The sequence below is a fragment of the Carassius carassius genome, chromosome 18 (genome assembly GCF_963082965.1).
Source record: "Carassius carassius chromosome 18, fCarCar2.1, whole genome shotgun sequence".
In the NCBI taxonomy this organism is placed as follows: Eukaryota; Metazoa; Chordata; class Actinopteri; order Cypriniformes; family Cyprinidae; genus Carassius; species Carassius carassius.
Window position 1 is genome coordinate 19,024,721 of NC_081772.1, and position 23,425 is coordinate 19,048,145.

General features: G+C 40.2%; 2 protein-coding genes across 2 annotated transcripts; one reads left to right on the forward strand and one right to left on the reverse strand.

Annotated features, from left to right (window-relative positions):
- The first annotated feature begins 4,482 nt into the window (after positions 1-4,482).
- Positions 4,483-17,072, forward strand: igfbp3 (insulin-like growth factor binding protein 3). Its single transcript, XM_059498923.1, has 4 exons — positions 4,483-5,060; positions 10,748-11,031; positions 11,190-11,309; positions 16,471-17,072. The coding sequence occupies exons 1-4, from the start codon at positions 4,712-4,714 to the stop codon at positions 16,588-16,590; spliced, it is 873 nt and encodes a 290-aa protein (XP_059354906.1). The 5' UTR covers positions 4,483-4,711; the 3' UTR covers positions 16,591-17,072.
- Positions 17,073-20,149: 3,077 nt separating this feature from the next.
- Positions 20,150-23,425, reverse strand: igfbp1a (insulin-like growth factor binding protein 1a). The gene is made up of 4 exons (XM_059498924.1): positions 22,897-23,425; positions 22,026-22,183; positions 20,983-21,111; positions 20,150-20,774 (listed from the first exon to the last, which is right to left on the reverse strand). The coding sequence occupies exons 1-4, from the start codon at positions 23,270-23,272 to the stop codon at positions 20,649-20,651; spliced, it is 789 nt and encodes a 262-aa protein (XP_059354907.1). The 5' UTR covers positions 23,273-23,425; the 3' UTR covers positions 20,150-20,648.

Sequence of the window (23,425 nt, forward strand, 5' to 3'; positions counted from 1 at the left end):
TCTTCCTTGGCTTCTGGCTCCCTCGTCTCCACCATGGCCCATCATTTCACTGGCTCCACTGGGCCCCCTCATTTCTCCAGCTCCACTTTATATTATAAAATGGCAATGCCATCAGGGATGTGTTGTTTTCTACAAAACAAGTAAATCAATCCCTCCACCCCTTTCTCTCATTCCCTACGTCCCACTCCAAAAACCTCTGATGAAACCCTGTATTATATGATTGTCGCAGTGACAGCTGTCATATGTGACAAACAGCATAGCATGATGGACAATTAATGATTTGCCATCCAACTCCGAGTTCAGCCGGAGGAATGTGAATGAGAGACAGAGTGTTGGAGACATGCTGACACTCAAATAAAGAGTGTAAGATTCAGATAGATTATAGAGGATATTAAGACTAAGAGAAGCTTAAAATGTAGGCCCGAAGTTTGGCATCCGTCCTTTGGAGCACAGCATTTTCAATAAACATTCAGCCAGCTGCAATAATATTCACAGAAATAAACACTCGCACACACCGACAAACAGTGCTTCTAAATGCGATAGAATGATTTTGAGAAGTTACATGTTTACTGACTTACACTGAAAAGGAATCGTCTATACATCCATGCAGAAACAGTAGGCAGGCACTGTGCATTCTATACCCAGAATGCTCCTGGAGACCAGAGGAGAACCCTCATGTGCAGATTCTTTAAATGGAAGGCATTCATGAGGCATACAGTCAGACAGACAATAAGAAATCGAGAGTGGGAGACCAAGGAAGAAATACAACCCGAATTCCGGAAAAGTTGGGACGTTTTTTAAATTTTAATAAAATTAAAACTAAAGGAATTTCAAATCACATGAGCCAATATTTTGTTCACAATAGAACATAGATAACGTAGCAAATGTTTAAACTGAGAAATTTTACACTTTTATCCACTTAATTAGCTCATTTAAAATTTAATGCCTGCTACAGGTCTCAAAAAAGTTGGCACGGGGGCAACAAATGGCTAAAAAAGCAAGCAGTTTTGAAAAGATTCAGCTGGGAGAACATCTAGTGATTAATTGATATCAGGTCTGTAACATGATTAGCTATAAAAACTTTGTCTTAGAGAAGCAGAGTCTCTCAGAAGTAAAGATGGGCAGAGGCTCTCCAATCTGTGAAAGACTGCGTAAAAAAATTGTGGAAAACTTTAAAAACAATGTTCCTCAACGTCAAATTGCAAAGGCTTTGCAAATCTCATCATCTACAGTGCATAACATCATCAAAAGATTCAGAGAAACTGGAGAAATCTCTGTGCATAAGGGACAAGGCCGGAGACCTTTATTGGATGCCCGTGGTCTTCGGACTCTCAGACGACACTGCATCACTCATCGGCATGATTGTGTCAATGACATTACTAAATGGGCCCAGGAATACTTTCAGAAACCACTGTCGGTAAACACAATCCGCCGTGCCATCAGCAGATGCCAACTAAAGCTCTATCATGCAAAAAGGAAGCCATATGTGAACATGGTCCAGAAGCGCCGTCGTGTACTGTGGGCCAAGGCTCATTTAAAATGGACTATTTCAAAGTGGAATAGTGTTTTATGGTCAGACGAGTCCAAATTTGACATTCTTGTTGGAAATCACGGACGCCGTGTCCTCCGGGCTAAAGAGGAGGGAGACCTTCCAGCATGTTATCAGCGTTCAGTTCAAAAGCCAGCATCTCTGATGGTATGGGGGTGCATAAGTGCATACGGTATGGGCAGCTTGCATGTTTTGGAAGGCTCTGTGAATGCTGAAAGGTATATAAAGGTTTTAGAGCAACATATGCTTCCCTCCAAACAACGTCTATTTCAGGGAAGGCCTTGTTTATTTCAGCAGGACAATGCAAAGCCACATACTGTAGCTATAACAACAGCATGGCTTCGTCGTAGAAGAGTCCGGGTGCTAACCTGGCCTGCCTGCAGTCCAGATCTTTCACCTATAGAGAAAATTTGGCACATCATTAAACGAAAAATACGTCAAAGACGACCACGAACTCTTCAGCAGCTGGAAATCTATATAAGGCAAGAATGGGACCAAATTCCAACAGCAAAACTCCAGCAACTCATAGCCTCAATGCCCAGACGTCTTCAAACTGTTTTGAAAAGAAAAGGAGATGCTACACCATGGTAAACATGCCCCGTCACAATTATTTTGAGACCTGTAGCAGAAATCAAAATTGAAATGCGCTCATTTTGTCCATAAAATTGTAAACTTTCTCAGTTTAAACATTTGCTATGTTATCTATGTTCTATTGTGAATAAAATATTGGCTCATGTGATTTGAAAGTCTTTTAGTTTTCATTTTATTAAAATTTAAAAAACGTCCCAACTTTTCCGGAATTCGGGTTGTATGCAGAGTCATAAGAAAACTAATCTTAGTAGCAGAGGGTGCTGTTAGTGGGGTTGTGTGTGCTGGGGGGTATTTCCTTGCTCCTCTTGTTTTCAGTGGGCCAGTCTCAACACTGAGAGGTCAGGCCTGTAAAGCCTTTATTTTCACAAAGCTGGAGCCACTGAACTGTGCAGCCTGTACAGACTTTGTGTTATTACAGAGCAGAGGCAGGAGGGGTGTTCAGCGCTGAAGCAGCACAATCCAACATCCAACCCACACTCTAATCATCTATTACCACCCAGTGAGGAGAGATTGACCAAAAAAGAGAAAGAGGGATGGACAGATGCAGGACCGTTTTCTTCCTTAGGCCCAATAAGGAGTCACAAGGGTAAAGGTTACTATTTGGATGGATGAATGGATGGTAAAAAGTTGTAAATGGTCAGTGAAGATTCTGTATGGATGAATGGGCTGATCTTGGTAAAGCAGGTGTCATGAGACTACTTATGCCTGACCACCCAAAGTGCATTTTCCACATTATTTTGCAGTGTTCAGAGAGTTCCTCTTATATTCTTTGGAGAAAATTGGTCTGGGTTTTGTTTTAGTTTTTTAACGTTTTGTATACTTAGAATAGAACAAATTTTACTATAAGTCATTGAGACCATTGCATTAAAGGCAGGGTAGGTAATACATGTATAAACAACTCTCTTCCAAATTTGTTTAAACTTTCTATATATATCAATGCATAATTAAAATGTAAGTACTCTGATAAAAAGAGTATAAAAATCGAGTGACTCTAGACCGTTTAATCTGTATTAAACACAGCTCATTATTTCCATTTCGGGACGAAACATAGGATTGGCTTAGGCGACTGTCACTCTCTCGCAACCATGGCAACCACCCTTTTGCCACACATGACCTGCCCACTTGCACGTGCACGTTTGATTTGAGGAATTCAACAGGCACGGATCCTAGGAATACCAAAACAATGGCAGAGAAACAGCAAGCAAAATTCACAGTACCAGCCTATGCAGTTAGTGAAGGCAAACCAGGCAAAAAAAGGAAGACAGTAACAGTACAAGAAAAGGCAATGAACAAAAAGTCTTTGGCTAAACAAAGAAATAAAACGCGAGTTAATATCGGCGTGGCTTTCCAGCGATGGCGAGAACTGAGGGAACTCAAGGGGCTGAAAAGTGACTCCTTGATGGCTTTATTTCTGCTGGACAGGTAAATCTTTCTTTTTGTATTTTGATCATACATATTTTTTTCATGAAGCATGCGTCATTAGCACACGTAGCTGCGTAATATAGCTAACATAACATTACTTAGCGGAACCCAGAAGGGAGGGGGTGGAGTGAATGGAAATAATGAGCTGTCTTTAAAACAGTCGTGAGAGGTCTACAGTCACTCGATTTTTATACTTTCTTTTTCAGAGTACTTACATTTTAATTATGTATTGATATATAAATAAAGTTTAAACAAATTTGGAAAAAAAAGTTTTTTATAAATTTTTTTACCTACCCTGCCTTTAAGTCTCTATTGTTTATTTTTTGTTCTAAATGTAGAAATGTTGTGCACATCTTATTTGCCTTCATCCTGATTTTTCTAATGTTCTGTTGTTAAACTTTTTTGTGTGTGTGTCTGTATCGAATACTGTGACTCTAAAGAGGACAAATGGTTTGAAGAATAGATGGATGGGTGTATCCAGTAGACCTTCGTCAGGTTAGACGCCATGCTGAATTTAACGCGTGAGGAATCATCGTTACAATGGCACGCACTCTATAAAGGTATTGCACCCCCCCCCCCACCCCAGTGGGACATCCAAGCAGCATGTCATTTGTAGTTGGTAAACAAAAAAAACTAATAGAAATAAAAGTTTAAAAAAGATTGCATAAGTTAATGATATTTTTTATGTGCATTATATTTTAGTTACATTACCTTTGCTTTGCGACGTCCTTAGGCGTTTCTAAGTGCGACAACAATGACCGGTCTAAAAGCGCGCGCAAGATTCCCGTTTTTTCACCCATTTCTTCTGTTGAAGGATTTCATAGAGGATGCGTGCGGTCCCTTAAGACCGAGACCGGTGACTACATAATTCATACGGGGGGAGTGACTTAGTCCCCGTGCTTTTCCTGCCTGTATAAATCCTGAAGGTCTACTTAAACTCACTTACAGATGGAGAGACCCAGCCGCTGGTTAACAGTCTAGTCAAACCGACGTGACAGCAGCACAACCAAAGCGCCGCGACTTTCCCAAGGCATATGTTGAGAGCTCAGGCTTTAGTGTAATCGTATATTCCGGTGAGGTGATCTGACGTACCGTTTTTTCAACGCATCTTCCCAGTGTGAGTGTGCGCGCGTTCAGCACTTCGGCTCCATGACGGGACTGTGTGCGCTCTGCCTGACCGCGCTGCTCGCAGCATTCGCTAGACTGGCTGAAAGCGTCAGCCCTGTGGTCCGCTGCGAGCCATGTGACGACGGGGCAATGGTGCTGTGTAAACCGCTGCCCCGGGACTGCGCCGAGCCGGTAAAAGAACCGGGCTGCGGGTGCTGCATGACTTGCCCGCTGACCGAGGGCCAGGCGTGCGGAGTGTACACAGGGCGCTGCGGTACCGGGCTGAGCTGTCAACATCGCCCAGGGGAGAGCAAACCTCTGCAGGCTCTACTGGAGGGTCGGGGCGTGTGTGCGGACAAAAAGCACAGCGGCAATCCGTCGCACGGACAAGGTAAGCGCGCACCACTCAGCGTGAGCGTGAGCGTCCGCTCGTGTACTGTGTGTATGCGCAGTGTGCTGTTTATTCAATTACTTTAAGGGGGATAGCCACCCAAACGCCAACGACTGTTTAAAGAAAACTTTATTATTATTATTATTATTATTATTATTATTATTATTATTATTTTATGCATGTTAAATAAATTACAAGTAATGACCGCACTTACGTTACATATATGTAGGGTCTGATACACACTCAAGCAGCCTACTGTTGCTATGGTTACTTCTGAACGCGAAAGGAGATTTATTCAGAAGTGCATTTTTGACTATAACCTGTAATCTAACTTATTTTGGATGTACATACAGGTAAGCATATAAACACATATACTGTATAGGCTACACGTATTGTTAAAGAACAGTCAACTTATATATATATATATATATATATATATATATATATATATAGTTAAAGATGGTCTTAGTCTCCAAGTTTTTAGTTGGGCTTATGTATTGGATCAACATGATAAAGACCAGCTTAGCTAGGATGGGAGACCAGGTAACTATTTTAAGATTTATTTTTTTCAGCAGAAAAGCCTTAATTAGTGGGGTCAGACACCCAAATCCCCATAATTTACAGCCTGTGTATGTGTGGTGTCTTAACCTTTCCAACAAGCACCATCCACACTGTTGGGTGTAAGGCCTCTGCGTTCAGTTGTGTATCAGTATGAGTTTACTCTGCTGTGCATAACATGGTTAATATGTTCACAGGTTAATAATGTTTCTGCGCTCATGGCCGGTCTTTCTCTCTCTGTAGGGAGCTGGGGAGCTTTTTCACTGACATTTCTTTAGATGCAGTGCACATACCCAAAGCTTTATTGCACTCATGCCACTATATGCCTATTCTTTAAACATTAGCATCTCCAACAGTCTTCACTAGTTTATAGTTGTTCTAAAAATCAGATGTACCTCTCAGAATGCAGTATGCACAAGGTTTTAGGGTTGTGGGTTGCTCAATACAAATAAGATCACAGCTACCCATGTTTACATCCTGATATGTATTTTCTGCATTACATGTTCAGCTTGTGTTTTTATCACATTAGACCAGTAATGCAACCGAACAGGTTATTTTCTGCCTGATGAGATATTGTATTTTTAAACATAACTACTGGTAGGTCATCCTGAGCAGGTAGGTCAGAGATTCTGAACACTGGCATGACGCAGCAACCTCCGGTAACAGGCAGTCGTCATGAAGTCCAGCCACCATGAGACGGCCCCACACTACCACTGTTGTTCTTGAGGTTCAGTGCTACAGCAGCCTCTCTATGCCGTTTTATGTGTGTGGTGTGTATGTGTGTGTGAGCGAGAGAGCCAGAGATGGAGAGAGAAACAGCTCTGTGTATCTGTGTGTGCACTAAAATTTGGCTTCACCAACCCAATCGTTAAGAATGCCACATTCGTTTATATATAGTTCCTGCAGAAGAGTGGAGATCACCGTTTTGTGAATGATGCTCTCTAACTGTTTACTGGCTCAGGAACTCCGAGCTTTCCATTGAGAGTGTCAAGAAACAAGTGAAATGAAAATGTTTGGCCTTGGCATATATGTCAAAGTCATTTCCTAATGAGCAAGCTGAGAATACAGTAGATCTAGCACCACCTGTGCCAAAGATTTTATTGAGCATCTCTTAATACACATTTATTAGCATGCACCTAGCCAACACATTCATCCAAATAAATTCCTTGAGAGAGGAAAGGCTGCGGACCCACACAGCCAAAATAGTGGTGATCTTGGTCATAACTGACGTCAAGCTACCCGACTGAATTTGTTTTTACCCTCTCTAGTTATTTGACTGAGCCGCAGTGATGTGATGAAGCAATCAACCATGACATTGTCACACACACAAAGGCTATTGTTAGGACCCAGAGTCACTTTTAAAAAGCAGTTTGGGGGCGCCAACTGTTTTACAGTAGTGCCTTACCTCATGTTTTCTCCCTTCGCTGCCCTTTCATTTGAGCCCATGCTGCTTTTCAGTGCTCGTTTCCCATCATACCACACTTTATGGTAATTACACACTCAGGCCAACCACGGAGCAGGGCTCCATTGCCATGGTGTGCGTGGCTCCGCCCCAATGGCTCTGCCACACATGAATTATGATATTTATGATTGGTACCAGTGTGGCCCAGCGTGATTCTGGGTGGGAATGGTGGCGTAGCAAGAGCAATGAAAGATCATGAGGTTATGAGTTATGACGTTGTTTGTGCGTATACAGTTATATACTTAATTGCGCAGATTTCTCTGAAGAGGTAGATTCCCTCTTGTCACGAGACTCGGTAGTGAAATTCACCTGCCTTGTGCATAGTCTCTCATTTTTGCTTTAGAGAAGAAAAAACCCTGCATCTGTTTCACCCTGTCATTCACATTCTGCCTGTTTTGCCAAAATGCTAAATTGTTTGCTCATTTGGGATTGAACAAATACGTGAGGTTGAGTGACTAGGTTGGCCACTAGGTGCAGGAAAAAGTCCTAAAAAGTTCTAAAAGTTTACACTGTGGTTAAATATTGATGTTTTTCAAGTTCCTGAATTAGATGGCCCTCCGTTATCTTCCTCTGTCCTGTATTTGTTTATGTGAGATGTACGGTGGGTCATGCAATGGAAGCAGGCTACAACATGTAGCTCATGTTGTTAACCGTCGTTACAATTACTTACCTTGTTCGAGTTGTTATGTTGCAGAAGTTGCTGTTGTTGTTGTTGATGTTATGTCAGCGTCAATGAAGGCATAGTTTAATTCTGGTTTGGAGAGCAGCTTCCATGGCTACAGAGGAGTGTTTGGTGTGCCACAAGTGCGCACTTACTCACATACACTCACATGGAAAATCTGTTTTTACTTAACTCTTCCACCCTGCTGAACTCTGTCCACTATCTCTACAGTACTTCACAATATTCAGATCTTTCTGACTTGCACCTTCATCTATCTATCGATGCCAGTCCTGTCCCACCACCCTCTCTCCCAGACTTTCTCTCTCACTTTCCATATTTAATGGCAGGTTTTGTTTGTCTTTCTTTCTAAATATCTCTTTCTCTTCTGCTCCAGCTGTTTATTAGTGTCTCGTTCCTGCGAGAGCTCTGCTTTGTTTTGTACGGCCAGAGACTGAATATTTACTCAACAGACAAGAGCTGTAAAACCCCAAGAGGACAGCATGTTTAAACAATGCCATAATTTATCTTCGCCCAGCGCTCTCGCCAGGCATTTGTTGAAGCTGACAAATGCACTCCTCGCTGGACCCTTTACTGGTCAACTGCTTTTGCTTGCATTTGAGAAATTACCATGCAGTTAGTAAAAACAGAAATTAGAGTGCAGTTTGCGACATCATGTCTCAATTGCTTACATTTTGTCCACTATAAATGGCTGCTCAAAGACACATTTAAAAGAGTGATGAAGTTGTCCTGCAAAATCAGTGTCGGCGACAAGCTCTCTACATTTAGCTTGTTGGCAGAGGTTTTTTTTATCAAAGTGACATACAAGAGCAAATATTTTGTCTGGGAAAATGAAAGGGAATTTGCATCAACGTCTACTTACTGTATCCTTGCACAAAACATTTCTAAACCCCATGGTACCTAGAATAATGTCCAAGCTGCTCTTTTCCATTAAAGGACTGGTTGGCTACTGGACACAGTCATGCTTTAAAGGGCAGCATGCAAGTAGTCTATATGACTTAACACCATGTCTACACTGTCTTTGAGCGGTGCGGTGCAATGCGACAAAATGCTATAGAACCAATTATAATCAGTGATGCTTTCTACACTGGATGCGGCGTGACACAACACATCACTGACAGTAAACTGCTACCTTGTTCTATTTATGAAATTAAAATGATTTGCCATTGTCACTTTGTTGCGTCCAGTGTAGACAGACTCATCTGTTGCATCCAATGTAGACATGTTGTTATTGCATAGAAAAAGCCTTACAAAAGTTTTCTAGAAGGAACATAACTGCTTTTAACTTTTTAAAAACAAATAGAACCACTATTCGCTTTAAAAAAAAACTTTAATATCCTCTTCATGTTTGTGCACATTCCAACTTTGCACCTTCATGATATTGTCTTTATGAGAACCAATGGAAATTGTACATGAGTGTGCTTTGTTTTACGAAGCAAAGAAGTTTTGCATATGCTATCTGAACATCCCAAAACATCACACAAAGTGTAATCACATTTTTTTATTTGTTAGTCACTGGTAACCATCCGCTTGTATTGTATGGAAAAGAGCAGCCTTAACATTGTCCTAAATGCCTTTTGAGTTGCAAATTCACACTTGTTTTTAATGACACGAGGAAGAGTAGATGATGACAGAGGTTGAACTATTCTTATAATGAGTCTTGTAGTTAAAAGTAAATAATAATTATGTGAAATAGGGATGTTGATACAAATACACTAATAATACATCTGAATGTTATTTAGTAGGATAAGTATAGGGTTCACATATTGGGGAATGGTGTGGGATGAGAGGAAAGGACATTTAAACCACAATGAAACCACAGTTGCATTGATTAGATTTTGTGAGCACCCACAGCAAAGCTTCAGCTGGGCACAGAGAGGAAAGCATGTGATGTTTGTTGGTTAGACCATCCTACCGAACCATGTTAGTGAAGGCAGGCAAACGCTCCGTCCTGAAGCCGTATTTGGTTTCTGGGTTTGGGGTCAGGTGGTCTGTCCTCTGCCTATAACGATTGTATCTTAGTGCACTATAAATACTATCACTCCTCTGGTTCCCCATCCCCCCTCTCTATATCTCTTTCTCTTCTTTCATACGAGCATTTATACTTTATAGTGTAAATGTGTCCTTGTAAAAGCAACTAAAAAACCTTAGAATAGAGCTTTTCAGTCTGTAGTCAAAAAATCTGGAAGAGAATTAGCATTTTCTAGCCATGGGTTCCCTCTGGAATTTCCAATGGTTTTTTAGAATAGCGGTTTTTCGATTTATGAGTAAAATAAGGCCTGTGGTAAACATTACTTGCAGAGACTTTCACATTTTGTTCTACTGCATAAGTTACGCAGTCATAGCTCAGAACTGCATTTGGAAGCTTCTGAGTTTTTTTCAAAGAATAAATGTTGCTAAATAACGACTACAATTACCACAGGGTTGACGAATCGGACAAGTAGTGTAGTCTTTATGTAGCAACTTACATTTTAAATAAACACAACGACTGCACAATTCTGGTTTTAGGTATGACTCAGTAAGGCTTTTCAAGTAGTGTTAACCACATTAAACCTTACTCATAAATCGAAAACCACTATGCTAAAACCCCAACCCATGAGATATTCCCAAGGGATCTGATGGCGAATTAGCCATCTGGAATGGCCTACAAATTGACGTCATCACTGAACTACTGTATGTCGTTAGATGTTTAGGTTTATGCAATTCCAGGGCTGTCCAATCCTGCTTCTGGAAGGCCGCTATACTGCAGAGTTTAGACCAATACTCATTAAACACACCTAAACCAGTTAATCAAGGTCTTCAGGATTGCTAGACATTTCTTCATGTTGGGGCAGGACTGAGCTAAAATCTACAGGACATTGGCCCTCCAGGATCAGGATTGGACCTCTTGTGCTATTCTGTTTAATGCAAACATGCTGTTGTACAAATTATGCTTTTGTTAATTGTCAGATTGTTCTTGTTTATCAATACACTTCTCCTTTGATTCAGATAACCCTGAGGAGGAAGGAGAGGAACAGGTGTCCAATGATACCAGGACAACAGGCGCAGGGGTTGCTGAGACAGTCCAGGACACAACAATTGTTTCCGGGGACTTACCGGGAGGGCAGAGGAATGCAATAAAACCCATAGATCATATGCCGCACCCCAAAGAAGTGATTATTAAAAAAGATCAAAACAAGAAAAGTCAGATCTTTAAAGGAGAACCAGTTTCCATTGCAGTTCATACAGATATTCACAACTTCAGTCTGGAGTCAAAGGGAGAAACTGAATATGTAAGCACTCACTGTTCTTCCAACAACATGCATTTTTGAGACAAAGCATGTATTGGAGTGGAGTAAATTATATTCCCATTCTCCTTGTTTGTCTCTCAAATCTCCTGACATGTTTGTAAGTAGGATATTTCCTGTAATTTTGCATTGTCTGTGTACAGGGCCCGTGTCGTCGAAAGATGGAGAGTGTTATGAAGACTTTTAAGATCTCAAATGTGCTGAACCCAGGAGGCTTCCACATTCCAAACTGTGACCAAAAGGGTTTCTACAAGAAAAAACAGGTAATTACCTTTAAACCAAGTGCCTTGACTTATCTTTTGCAGATGCTTTTTATTTAAAGTCACTTACTTTGCACCAATTACAGGGCCTATCTCCCATTTGACTAATTATCTTGTTCAAGGGGGAAATAGGGATCCTATTTTTAGGCCATCCTTACCTGGGATCAAACATGTAACCTGTAATCAGCTCAGCTGCTCAAACTATTATTCTACCACCATCCATGTACAAGACGATAAGTTAACTGTCATGGCAACTGTCACAACAGTATTGGAAATTGGGTGGGGGCCTATTTATATGTGCATGCTGGTTCTTGAAAATATCTGTTGTTTCCTCAATTGACAGGGTGCATGAGTGAGTCTGAACAAGGTAGTTGGTGGGGGCAAATGCAATTCTCGGAAATGTGTGAGTCACCCGCAACCCTCTATTAAGAACGCGAGTCAAAGGGCCTTGTCTGAATGGCCCAAATGAGTTTGGGTGAATTTGGGAATTATTTGTTGTTGGGTTTTAAAAACAAATACCACTCTGACAGATACCGCAGTGACCCATGAAGGCCTAATGACAACACTGTGGTTACTGAGAAAAGGAGAGATAGAGATGAAAAGGTTTCAAAAAGAGGATGAGATTTAGAATCAATGTGAAACACATGTTGCTTAGGAGCTGCTTCACGCTGAATCTACAAAGTATGGAGCCTATCTCTGTGCACTGGGGTGCACTCATATGCAGTTGTATACCCGCACACATGCTTAATAGCATGTGGTTCCATTGAACATGTAACCCATTAAAGGGACCATGGGTTTTTGGATAAGACAGGCAGTGCTCCAGGGCTAGATCTCAGAATGAAGAGAAAGTGATAAGTTGAGGTCTCAAGGTCTCAGGTCTCAGCAAACCCCTTAAGGGGATAGACAAGGGTCTTGCAGATGGTTTGCATGAGTGCCTAAGAGAGATTCATAGTGGCACCTGTAACAAATAAAGTTTTGGCGACCGTTCTCATGTTCTGTCAGTAATTGTAAGAGCAAATCTGGCTTTGACATTTTCCAATCCTGTTCCTGCCCTCTGTACTCTGCTGTACGTGACTATCCCATGGCCATTTAAAATCCATGTTTGAAAGAAAGGACAGTGACAGGTTAACAAAACAAATAATCAATCACTATAAGTTAGTTTTACAGTGATAGCAGGAGACATAACAAACCAGCAAAATACAAACCGTATACTTGAGCACAAACAACATAACACATTCAAGCCATGCCACATCCTCTCCTGTCTCTGGCTTGCACAAATATATCCTAGTTTGTTTTGTAAGATCAAACCCCTGTGCTTTGAACTCTGGTAATAGTAGAAGAACATCTGTATGAAAGGCTGTGTCCATACATGAGAGTGTCCTTGATGAAGATCAAGCTGATCAGATTCGCTTCCAGATGACTCCCAACTGAAATCCCTTTGCTTCCATCGTGGTGAGCTGAAGCCTGAGTCTTGGTCGACCCTGAGATCGGAGTCATTAATTTTTATTTTGCCATTAAAAATAAACTTGCACAAACTCCTGTGCATACATACTCACACAAGTAAACTGTAGATGTCCTGGATGCCTGGGTGTCCCTACACTCCCCGGAATAAGATCTGTAATGGGAGCGTTTGTATATGTATGTGGGGGTATGTGTGTCTGAAGGCCATTCCTGGGGATAGCACAGTCCAATCCATGCTAATTTTAGCCTTGATTATATGAATTGGCTCAGTGTGTTAGTGGAGGCCAGGCATGGTGGCCCCAGTGCCGCCATCCCCCCTCCACCCATCCCAATCCAGACAAATCTCTCACCTAGGTTACTGTACTTCTGCGCTAGGCTGGAGCATTGCTTGGCCACCTTATCCACTGGTTTTCCTAGCTCTCCCAGGGCCAGGCAGTCCACTTAAGCTCTCATGCTGAATAGGATCTCAGTGATGCGTGGTGAGAGACTAGAAGCGAATGCCAGGCATTGCTGGGAATGATCCAGGGTGCACATGCTCTCACTCAAACACCAATACACAGTTATGGTCAACCATGCACCAAACACATAATATATTTCATACTACACTTCGCAAAGACACAGGCCTTTCCAAAATAGCTCTTCCTGGACTTTCAGTTTGTCTCTGATTTTTGACTTGTAGGCTCTGTTGATATATATATTCATACTTTTTATTAGTCTAGTGTCTGTGCTTGCAGTTGCAACAAAATGAGTATGCAATGATCATGTACTCAAGGGGCAGCATCTATCCCAAACGACATACTGCATACACTGCTCATAGTCTGGCAAAGAAAACAACCACCGTTCTAATTCACATCCAGTTGTTCCATTCACATATTGTGAATGTGTGTGTGTTTGTGTGTTTTATGAGTCTGTGTTTACCCTGTGGCTGCTTTTAATGCCCTTCCGCCTTCCTGCTGCCCATAAGGGCATCATTATGGTCCAGTGTTGACTGACTGAGGCTTGCTTTGTGACACACACACACACACACATATATACGTATATATATGTATATGTTTATATATATATATATATATATATATACACACACACACACACACATACAGAACAGTTACACATACATATACACACAGTTTCTCCTTCTCTTACATAGACATTCACATTCACACAGGTCTGTTGTGTTGCACACTACTGAAATCGCACACTGACGTGGTGTGCCCCACACCCTACATATACCTCTCTATCTTTCTCCGATACATACATGCTTAGACATGCAGTAATCAATCATCAATCAAGCCATTATGTGTTTTGAGGGTATGTACAGTATTGTAATGTGTGATGTACTTGACTCGCTGGTCATATGGGATGCCATTTAGAGTATTACAACATGTCTTAACTACACACTCACTATGTTGCTATGTGGAGCAAGATTTGGAACTAATGAGATTTCACTCAGGGGCAGCAAATACATAGAAATTGTGCATTCAACAATTAGTCTTGTTGCTCATTGTGTCATATGCGACAAAAACTTTTATTTACATTAAAGATATCACATTTATTAGGTGGTAAGCAGTACAATGAAATACTTTGCTTTAGTCATTATTTGTCCCTCTTACATCAAACAGAAAGCATCCTGTGTGCCTGTACAGTTTGAATGGATTATTGATATTAGGTATAATGATATAATGATATTAGGCCTTCCCCTAATACATAGCAGCTCAGCACTGATTAGTTTCCTACAGGGCTTAATTTGTGCCGGAACAAGCAGGATCTGGATCTACCTCCTCTGGAATTGGATCCAGCACCTATTTTAGTGGATCCCATACCTCATATGCCCCTGCAAGACATTGATGCAATGACCATATGTTTGATGAATAAGCAAGTATAATGTTAACGTGGTCAATAATTTGCAACATTTTAAAAAAGTACAAAAGGTAACTGTTTACTGTTTAATTTATTTTTTTCCAGTCCTAGCTCTGGGACTTAATTTACAAATTAAGCACTGGCTTCCTGTACACTTATTCTTTCTCTTTTGTTCAGATTCGGACAAACTCATAACCAAAAGCTAAAAATTAAAAGTCTAGTGATATGTTACTTATATAGGCAAATATAAATATTTGTTATAGCAAAAACAGAGAGTGGGTGTGGAGAGAAATTGAAAGGATGAACATTTGAAGCAACCCATTGTGGAAGCCAGGTTTCATTCCCAGACTGCTCTTGTTCTGCTTGAGGTATTTTAATTTGGTACTCTTTCAATGAAACTGCTTTTGATCTCTTTCACTCTCTCTCTCTCTCTCTCTCTCTCTCTCTCTCTCTGACTCATCCACTCCTTCATCGCACAATGTCTGTTTATCTTTCCTTCTTTCTTTCTTTCTTTCTTTCTTTCTTTCTTTCTTTCTTTCTTTCTTTCCCTTGTGTCTGAAAGAATAGATTTTCACTAATGAATATACCACCGAGGATGTGTGTGTGGGCGGGTGTGCATGTTTGTTTGTGTGTATGTGTGTGTGTTTGTTTTGCCTGTGTAGTATAATAAGCTCCAGATGACTTTGAGTTGATGCCAGTTTCCTAAAATAGTCCTAGAAGCTCTTTAACAGTCCATGGCAAATATTTTAGCTTGTTCGAATTTAACCTCTCACTTTCAACTGTTTTTATGAACGCAAAATAACAATTTCTTCAGCAGCAGGCTGACAGAGACATTTAAGCCTCTCATAAAAGCAAACCTGGGTTGTGTGTGTTTATGTGTATTTTGATATTCACAAGTTGTCAAAACTTGCGTGTAAACACACTGCAGATCATTTTACAGTACTGTATGTGTGTACAACTCACTGTGTCCGTTAAATTCCCCTGAACCACAGAAGGCAGATTGTTTGATGCATTGATTTTTCTATTTCTCATAAACACATAAACACACTCACTGAATGGCAGGCATGGATTCTTCCAACTTAGATGCGATGTTTGACTAGCACAGTGTTTGCGCTATTTTTTTCTAGAAGTTATAAGCAATAAAAATGTCTGTAAACTGGTTTAAAATTGATCGCGGTCGTCTGTTGTTGATGTTTCCGTCTCTTGTTCTGTTGCTTTAATTAAGAAAATTCAAGTGAGTACTATACTGATGATGAAATGTATGTACACATTTTTTTACGTGCAACCTAGTGTCCATGTAAAAAAGCAGAAAAAGCTGGTAGCTTTTTCAAAATCTAAGTGAAAACTTAAAGAAAGGGAAATGTTTAATTGGAACATTTTTAGCTTCTGTAATGTGATATGTGAGCTAATTTATCATCATTAAGAATAAATACACAGTAAGTCGATCTTCTTTTCTATAATTTCAGGCAAATTTTTTATTTATCAGGACACAATACTGTAAATGGCAACAAATCATAATCAGTGTGCCTTATTATTAAGTTTTAATAATAAGTTACAAAAGAGAATGCATATTGTGTATACTGTATACTGCTCTGTCCTTCTATTCCTTACAGACTTCCCCTTGAATCCCCTCTGGCATTCCTTTACCCCAATCTTTCTCCCTCTTTCTCTCTCTGGCTCTAGTATTCCTGTTACTCTCTCTCACCTACGTGCAATGTGATGAGAAATATGTGTTTATGCCACTGTCTCTTCCATTTGGAGCATGTTGTCTGTTTTGCATATACCCGTCCAAATATCATATGGTTATGCATTTCTCTTCCTGTCTCACCCACTCTCCCCACAGTGCAGTCCATCCAAAGGGCGCAAAAGAGGTTACTGCTGGTGTGTAGACAAGTACGGACAATCCATACCCGGCTATGATGGAAAGGAGAAAGTCCACTGTATTAACATGGAGTCAAAGTGAAGGGAAGGGAGAGGCAGAGCGATGGAAACAGGGAGACAAAGAGGGATATCTCCCCTGAAGAACCACATGAATACAAATTCTAAAGTGCTGTCCCAAAGCTGACCTCCTACTTGTATGCTGAGGCATGGACTCACGTGACCAGCAACTCACTTTACACTTCAGGAGAGTGGGGAGAATGAGAAGAGGAGACAGAGAGAGTGTCATGTCTTCAGTTCTGGAGTGTATCCTGAGAGGGAAATGTGAACATAGTCAAAAGTTCAAGCATATTTTAACTCAGTAATGGTACGCTAAGTCTGAGCATGTGTACTCTTGTGTACGTGAGGGATGTTCTGTACTTGTTCCTTCTCCGTTCTGCTGCAGCGTGTATCGCTCTCTGCCAGCGGCTCTCTCTTAGTCCCACTTCCTGTTTCTGCTCTCCTGGTGTAGGGTCGTTTAAACTGGGCATGCTCCGTGGCACTAGACGGCTCTAGCCATCGACTCCATCTGAAGCACAAGCACTTCATGCACTTTGCCCCTGCTGAACACGTACTCCAGCCTTTTACTACGGCCAACAGATAAATAAAACAATTCGTCCAATTGTAAACGATTCCATACCAGGACATACTTAGGTGAACACCCTTTTTTTTAAGTATATCTTATATTGGACACATAGCTGTTAGCTTGTGTCACCAGGACAGCAGTGATATGCTCCATGTGGGCCTTATCTCACCTTCAAAACATCATGAAGCACAGTCGCTCACTATCATTGTCTATCACATTTCTAAACGTTTGCTGAAAGCATGTATCTTGCGCGGCATCTTGTTTATGGGTTTGAATGTAACCGTAACGCTACAGTGCCCTGAATTACCGCTGAGAAATCAGCATAGCTATGGCAGTTTGTGAAATCGATGCCTTAACAAAACCTGTGCGAAAATGTGTCGCAGGGTTTTTTCACCCTCTCTCTCTCTAAACATCAAAATCAATCCCAGTAGGAAAGCTACAGGCTAACATGGCAGCCATGTTGGATAACCAGGGCTTGTGTTGTCTCAAAACTGACCTCCTGAGAAAAGACTTGAAAGGTGGAGGGTGCCAGAGAGGTAGCCCACACGTTAGCTCATTAGCATAGCATCGACAAAAAGCTCACCCCTTTCCCAACATCTAAACAAATGACAAACAAAAATGTTTGGTGCTACACCTTATCTGACTTGATTATGGGGAAAGAGTATGCTAAGCTATAAACCCTTCCTTACCTTGTAATTATGACTTGTAAACATTTTTTATATGAATATATATTTTGCTTCAGGCCAGCTAAATGTCTAAAGAGGCATGTGAACTTTATGCTAAAAAGATTATTTATCCAAGAAAGAAATATAAGCTGATCCAAACTATGTCTTTGAGAACAATTCAATGACCTGTTGATTGCACAGTAGTGAAACATAGAACTCAGCATATTTTTGGGAATATAATCACTAAAGTCTTTTGTTTTGTTTTAGATTTGTTGTTTATCTACAGAGCTGAGTACAATGTGTCATTTGTTAGCTTAGCAAAGATGCTGTCCTCGAATCATTTTGTTTTAGAACTCTTTAGTTTGAATCTTCAGGTTATGTAGGCCTTTCTATAAGCTAAATCTAAGCTTAACTTTAGCTAACCTAAGATAAACTGAGCTAAAGTAAAGTGAACGCTAAGAATAAGTAAAGCTGAGGCCAAGCTTGTGTTACAAAGAACATCAAGGTCAATGTTCAAGCCAGGTGATCTTCAAGAAAGCTTGCCATCCTCATTCTGTGCAATGCCAGGGTCTCTCGCCCGCAAGTCACTTTTAAAGATCCCTCCGTTCACGGGTAATTGCTTTTTTTCTTTCATTTAAAATGTTTATTATTTTAAAAGCTTTTTATGTTACTAAACTACTAAAATTATACAGCTATCTCTTCCTTCAAGAAAGGAAATGTTTTCGTTCAAATATAATTTGTATTTAATGTCTTTTTTTTAAATAAAAAAATGTAAACACATTGACAGACTGTAATTTCAAAGCTTCTACTAAATGGAATTGCAATTTTAAAGGGATTGAAAATGAAAATTCTGTCAATTTGCATATGCACATTCAGTGGAGTCCAATGTTGTTCAAATGTTTTGTCAGTTCAGCAGATTTGCAATGACATGAGGGTGAGGAAATAACAGATTTTTTTTTTTTTGTTATTTATGGGTGAACTATCCCTATAGTATTTAGGTCAGATTAGTTTTTAGTGTTTGGTTCGCATTCATTCATTTTAAGGTGACTAGTGTCACCATCAACAGTTTCAAAACAATGGTCCTTTCACAGAAAGCGTATATGCTAGCTACAGTAATTTTGTCATTAGTATAACAGAGTGCCGGGGGCAATGGAGATTTAAGATCTTGTGTGTAACAGGGTCAACATCTTTGAACTGCTTCATTTCACACTCTAGCTTGAGCCCCACACAGGTCATTACTCCTCAAACCTACACACAGAGACCCCATTCACATTAGCATAGTTATTCGCTTGTCCAAGCCATGTCAGCGCTGCCAATTCTCAAAAAAGAAGCTGCGATGCCACAATTCATGAAATGAAATCACTCATATAGATGAGGTCAAACACTCAGGAAGGTACTGTTTTTTCTACAAACTTAATTTTAGGTGTCCATAATGAATTCTAAAATTCCATGAAAATACTAATCGCAAAACCACAAACGAGGTGTTACAATTACTTGCATGATTTGATTTGTTTGCTACCAATCAAGTAATTTAGACACCCCTAATGTCAGGTAGGGCTGGATATTTTCAATGAAGCAACTCAATGTTGTCTCCTGCGGTTTACAAAATTGAGATAAAGGTGTAAAATGGTGGTGTTGCGGAGGCTGGTCATCAGGAAAAAGAGGAGGGTGTACTGCTGGCTGGCCAGCAAAAACACAGCCCAGGTCAAAGGCACCATAGAGAGAGTGGAGCCCGGTTCCCCAAAATACAGAGCTAAAGTTAGTCCACCCCTTTTGAGATTACCACGATAAGGACACATATGCACACACATACACAGTTCTGCCTGCTGGCAGTTTTAAATATAGACTAGACAGAACATAATCAAGCTTGGCAGGAGAAATCCAGAGAGAGAATTAGAGATTTTTGCACTTTTTGGTGAGTGTTAACCGTTTTCGCATTATGTTCAGGTGTTTTGTCCGGATATTACTAATCGAGTCTGATTCAGTCTTGCTTCATAGTTCACCGCAGCTTCTCGTTTGACCCGAAGGCGAGTTTAAACGGCAGACACTGATTTGCTTGTAAAGATGATTTATTAGTTATTTTTTGTTGTTGTTGTTTCACACAATGACTTACAATTACAAACTATGAAAAATATATCATACACTTGAGCGACTGCTTTAGAGGGAAGCAACATCTGAATCTCTTTTCCTCATTCCTTAAAAAAATAAATGTGATCGACAAATACAGCAAGACTGTAACCTCACTTTGATCATACAGACAAGTAATTTACAAACACTTGATTAAAAAAAAGGCAGAGGTAGGAACAGGCAGTTACCCGTTTCAAAAGCTGTGAAGATCAATACTTTTGCAAGTAAAAAACAGAATTACTAAAAATTGTATTAATTAGTAAAATATAATACTAAAAACATGTACAGTATAAAAAAATATGGCAATGTACGGACAGTGACAAAGAGGTTTGGTCATGCAGTGCTTTTTTCCATATCATTCCTTTCCAACAAAGCAAGCCTGAAGGAAATCTATATACAGCAAAATATACAGATTTACACCATACAAAAATATGTATAAGGCATAAAGAATAAATATTCTTATCCAGATATCGAAATGAATACATTCAGTTTAAATAAATAAGTATGGGTACTTCATGTAACATGCATATTAATTTTCTTTACATAAAAATAGATTTACTTTTTCTTTCTTTTTTTCGGTGAGTTTAGGGAGTTTACAAATCAAAAACAGTGTACCTGAATTAAATACCACCACTAACAATAAATAAATACTAAGATATTTGAAATATATATATATATATAATGATAAAAATCAGTGGTTTAATATGTATGTGTGTGAGACACAGATCAGTGGTTGAGTTCCTCGGGACACTCGGCATCTGCTGGCAGGTCACTTGATCCAGGAATCTTCTTTCCGTTCCAGGATGACACACACCAACACTTCCCCCTCTGACCATCCAGAGACGATTCACACTGCGAAGAGGACAGACAGAGAGAGTGAGCATGAGACGGGATGTTTCACTCTCTAGAAACACAGTTCTCAGTGGAGTGTGGTTCTAACACTCGGCCATCATCACACGTATATCATCATGTTGATGAATATCCCACATTAAGATTTAGATCCCAAAGACGTTAGGTGGTTTCTGTAACACATACTTGCACACAAGGCTCTCCTTCTTACCTGTTTGACTTTATAGAAACCGTGCTTGTCACAATTGGGAAGGTAGAATCTGTTCATTTTGTCTCCCAGTTTCTGCTGTGATTTAGTGATCTTGTCAAGGGCTGTCTGCAGTTCAATATGACAAGGACCCTAGAAAGATCAAATATGGCTATTTAAGAGACATCTTTGAAATAAAACGGGTTTTCAAATAGCTCTAAAAACACAGACGTTTGTTTAATGGTTGTGAATGAGGTTTTAAAATAAAATGGTTTCAGCTGTTTAAGACATTATTATTATTAGTGTTATTATTAATATAACTGGTCACACTTTTATTTTAAGATCCAATTCACACTATTAACTAACCATTAACTATGACTTTTGTCTCAATTAAGTCCTAATTTGCTGCTTATTAATAGTGTATAAGGTAGTTGTTAGGTTTAGGGTATTGGGTAGGATTATGGATCTCATGCATTATATGTACTTTATAAGCACTAATAAACAGCCAATATGTTAATAATAGGCTTGCTAATAAGCAACTAGCTTTTAGTGAGAATTGGACCCTATACTTTACCATATTTTTATAACAACTGCTACTACTAATAATAATGAAAACTATTACTATAAATAATTATTAATAATTGTTATTGTTTGTAATAACAATAATACATTATACAAACTTTTTATTTTATTCAATACTTTCATCATTTTAATTATAAAATGTATAAATATATATATATATATATATATATATATATATATATATATATATATATATATATATATATATATATATAAAGGGTTCTTTTTTTTTTTTTTACACAACCTCGAGACAAATTGTTTGGGGGCTAAGCCCATCGAACGTACACTCACTCTTAAATGCAATTGCACAGAAAATGCATTAAACCACTGCATTAAACCACAACATCCCAAATATAGCCGATATTCAAGAAAACTTCTACTGCCCTCTTGTGGCCAAACATGGTACTGGAGTCTCGTTTTATTTCCCTAAATAAACCTTTACGCGTCTCTTTTGGATCCATTAAAATGAGGTGCTTTAAGCTCACCTGCTCCACGAGTTTCCTGCGTATCGCGTTGACTTTGGCCTTCATGCTCTCCTTAGCAGTGATGACCCGCGGGTCGAAGGGCTTGCCGTGCCCGGTCACGAAGACCCCTGAGCTGCCCTCATTCACTGCTGTTTGCCCGTTATGAGACTCGGAGTGATCTGAAAGGAAAACACAAGAAGGGCATTATTGGCGGGGTGGCAGGACCAGACCTTCTAATCTTGATGATTAGAATCAATTATTTTCCTTTTTCCTCTCGTTAATGATAAAACTGATCAATTGGTCAAAGCGCATATTTTGGAGAAAAAGGCGCTAAATTAACAGAATAGAAGACGCCTGGGAACGTAACCATAAAAACGGAACGTCGCTCACGTGCTTCCCATTAAGATTCGTTTCAACCGGTAAATCGATACAGTGTGACAAGTAGCCTACTATCATTTCAGTTTATAATTTTCTTTACAAATTAACACACCACCGAAGGTGTGTGTGTGTGTGTGTGTGTGTGTGTGTGTGTGTGTGTGAGGTGTTGTTGTTTTCTTTTTAAAATAAGCCTATAGGTTACTATTGACATTGGCGTCAATTTGCATTGCGCTATATGGAACTCGACAGATTGCACGCTTTTACATTCACATTTAATAGTTAATAAATCAGATTTAAAATGTTTTTTTTTTAAACTGAAGTTCCGTTTCAGTAGTCGATCCTACTGTTCGCCATTTATTTATTAGAATATTGAATGCATATCTAAACATCTTAAATATCCAAGTGGCTTGTCAACGCTGATGAAATCTCAGCAGTGGTTGAATCAGCAAGATGACACGAGGACTATTGTGTCCTCACGAGGAGCTATTAGGATGAAAGGCTACAGTGCTGGTACCTGGTGTGTTGTCGCTTTGGTTCTGATCAGGTTCGGGGTTCTCCGTGCACGCCGCCTGTCCTCGGGTGAGCGCGTGCAGGGGTCGGGCTTCTCCGGGTTTGGGCAAGCAGCGGAGCCCCGAGCCGCAGGGCGCAGTGTAGATCCCGCACGAGTCACCTCTCTTCAACGCGCAAGCGAGGCAGCAGCCGCAGCCCGGCTCTTTTTGCACCTCCTCACAGCCGGCATCCACCGCGGGACACTCGGCCAGCCGCTCCGGGGAGCACGGGGCGCAGCGGATCGGTTCCTGTCCAACCACTGGAGAAGCCCGGAGCCCGGGCGCGGACAGGAGTGCGCTGAATGCTGCCACCCAGAAGAAGTTCAGAAGCAGTCTGTTCATCCCAAAGCAAGGCTCAGAATAAATAAATAGATAAATAAATAAATATCAGTTGAAGTGAAATGAGGAGTTCCTCGCTGTCTTTGCGCTCTCCAAAAGGACTAGCTCTCTCCGGGTCGCCTCGCGGTATTTATACGCGCCCTGGGTCCCGCTGAC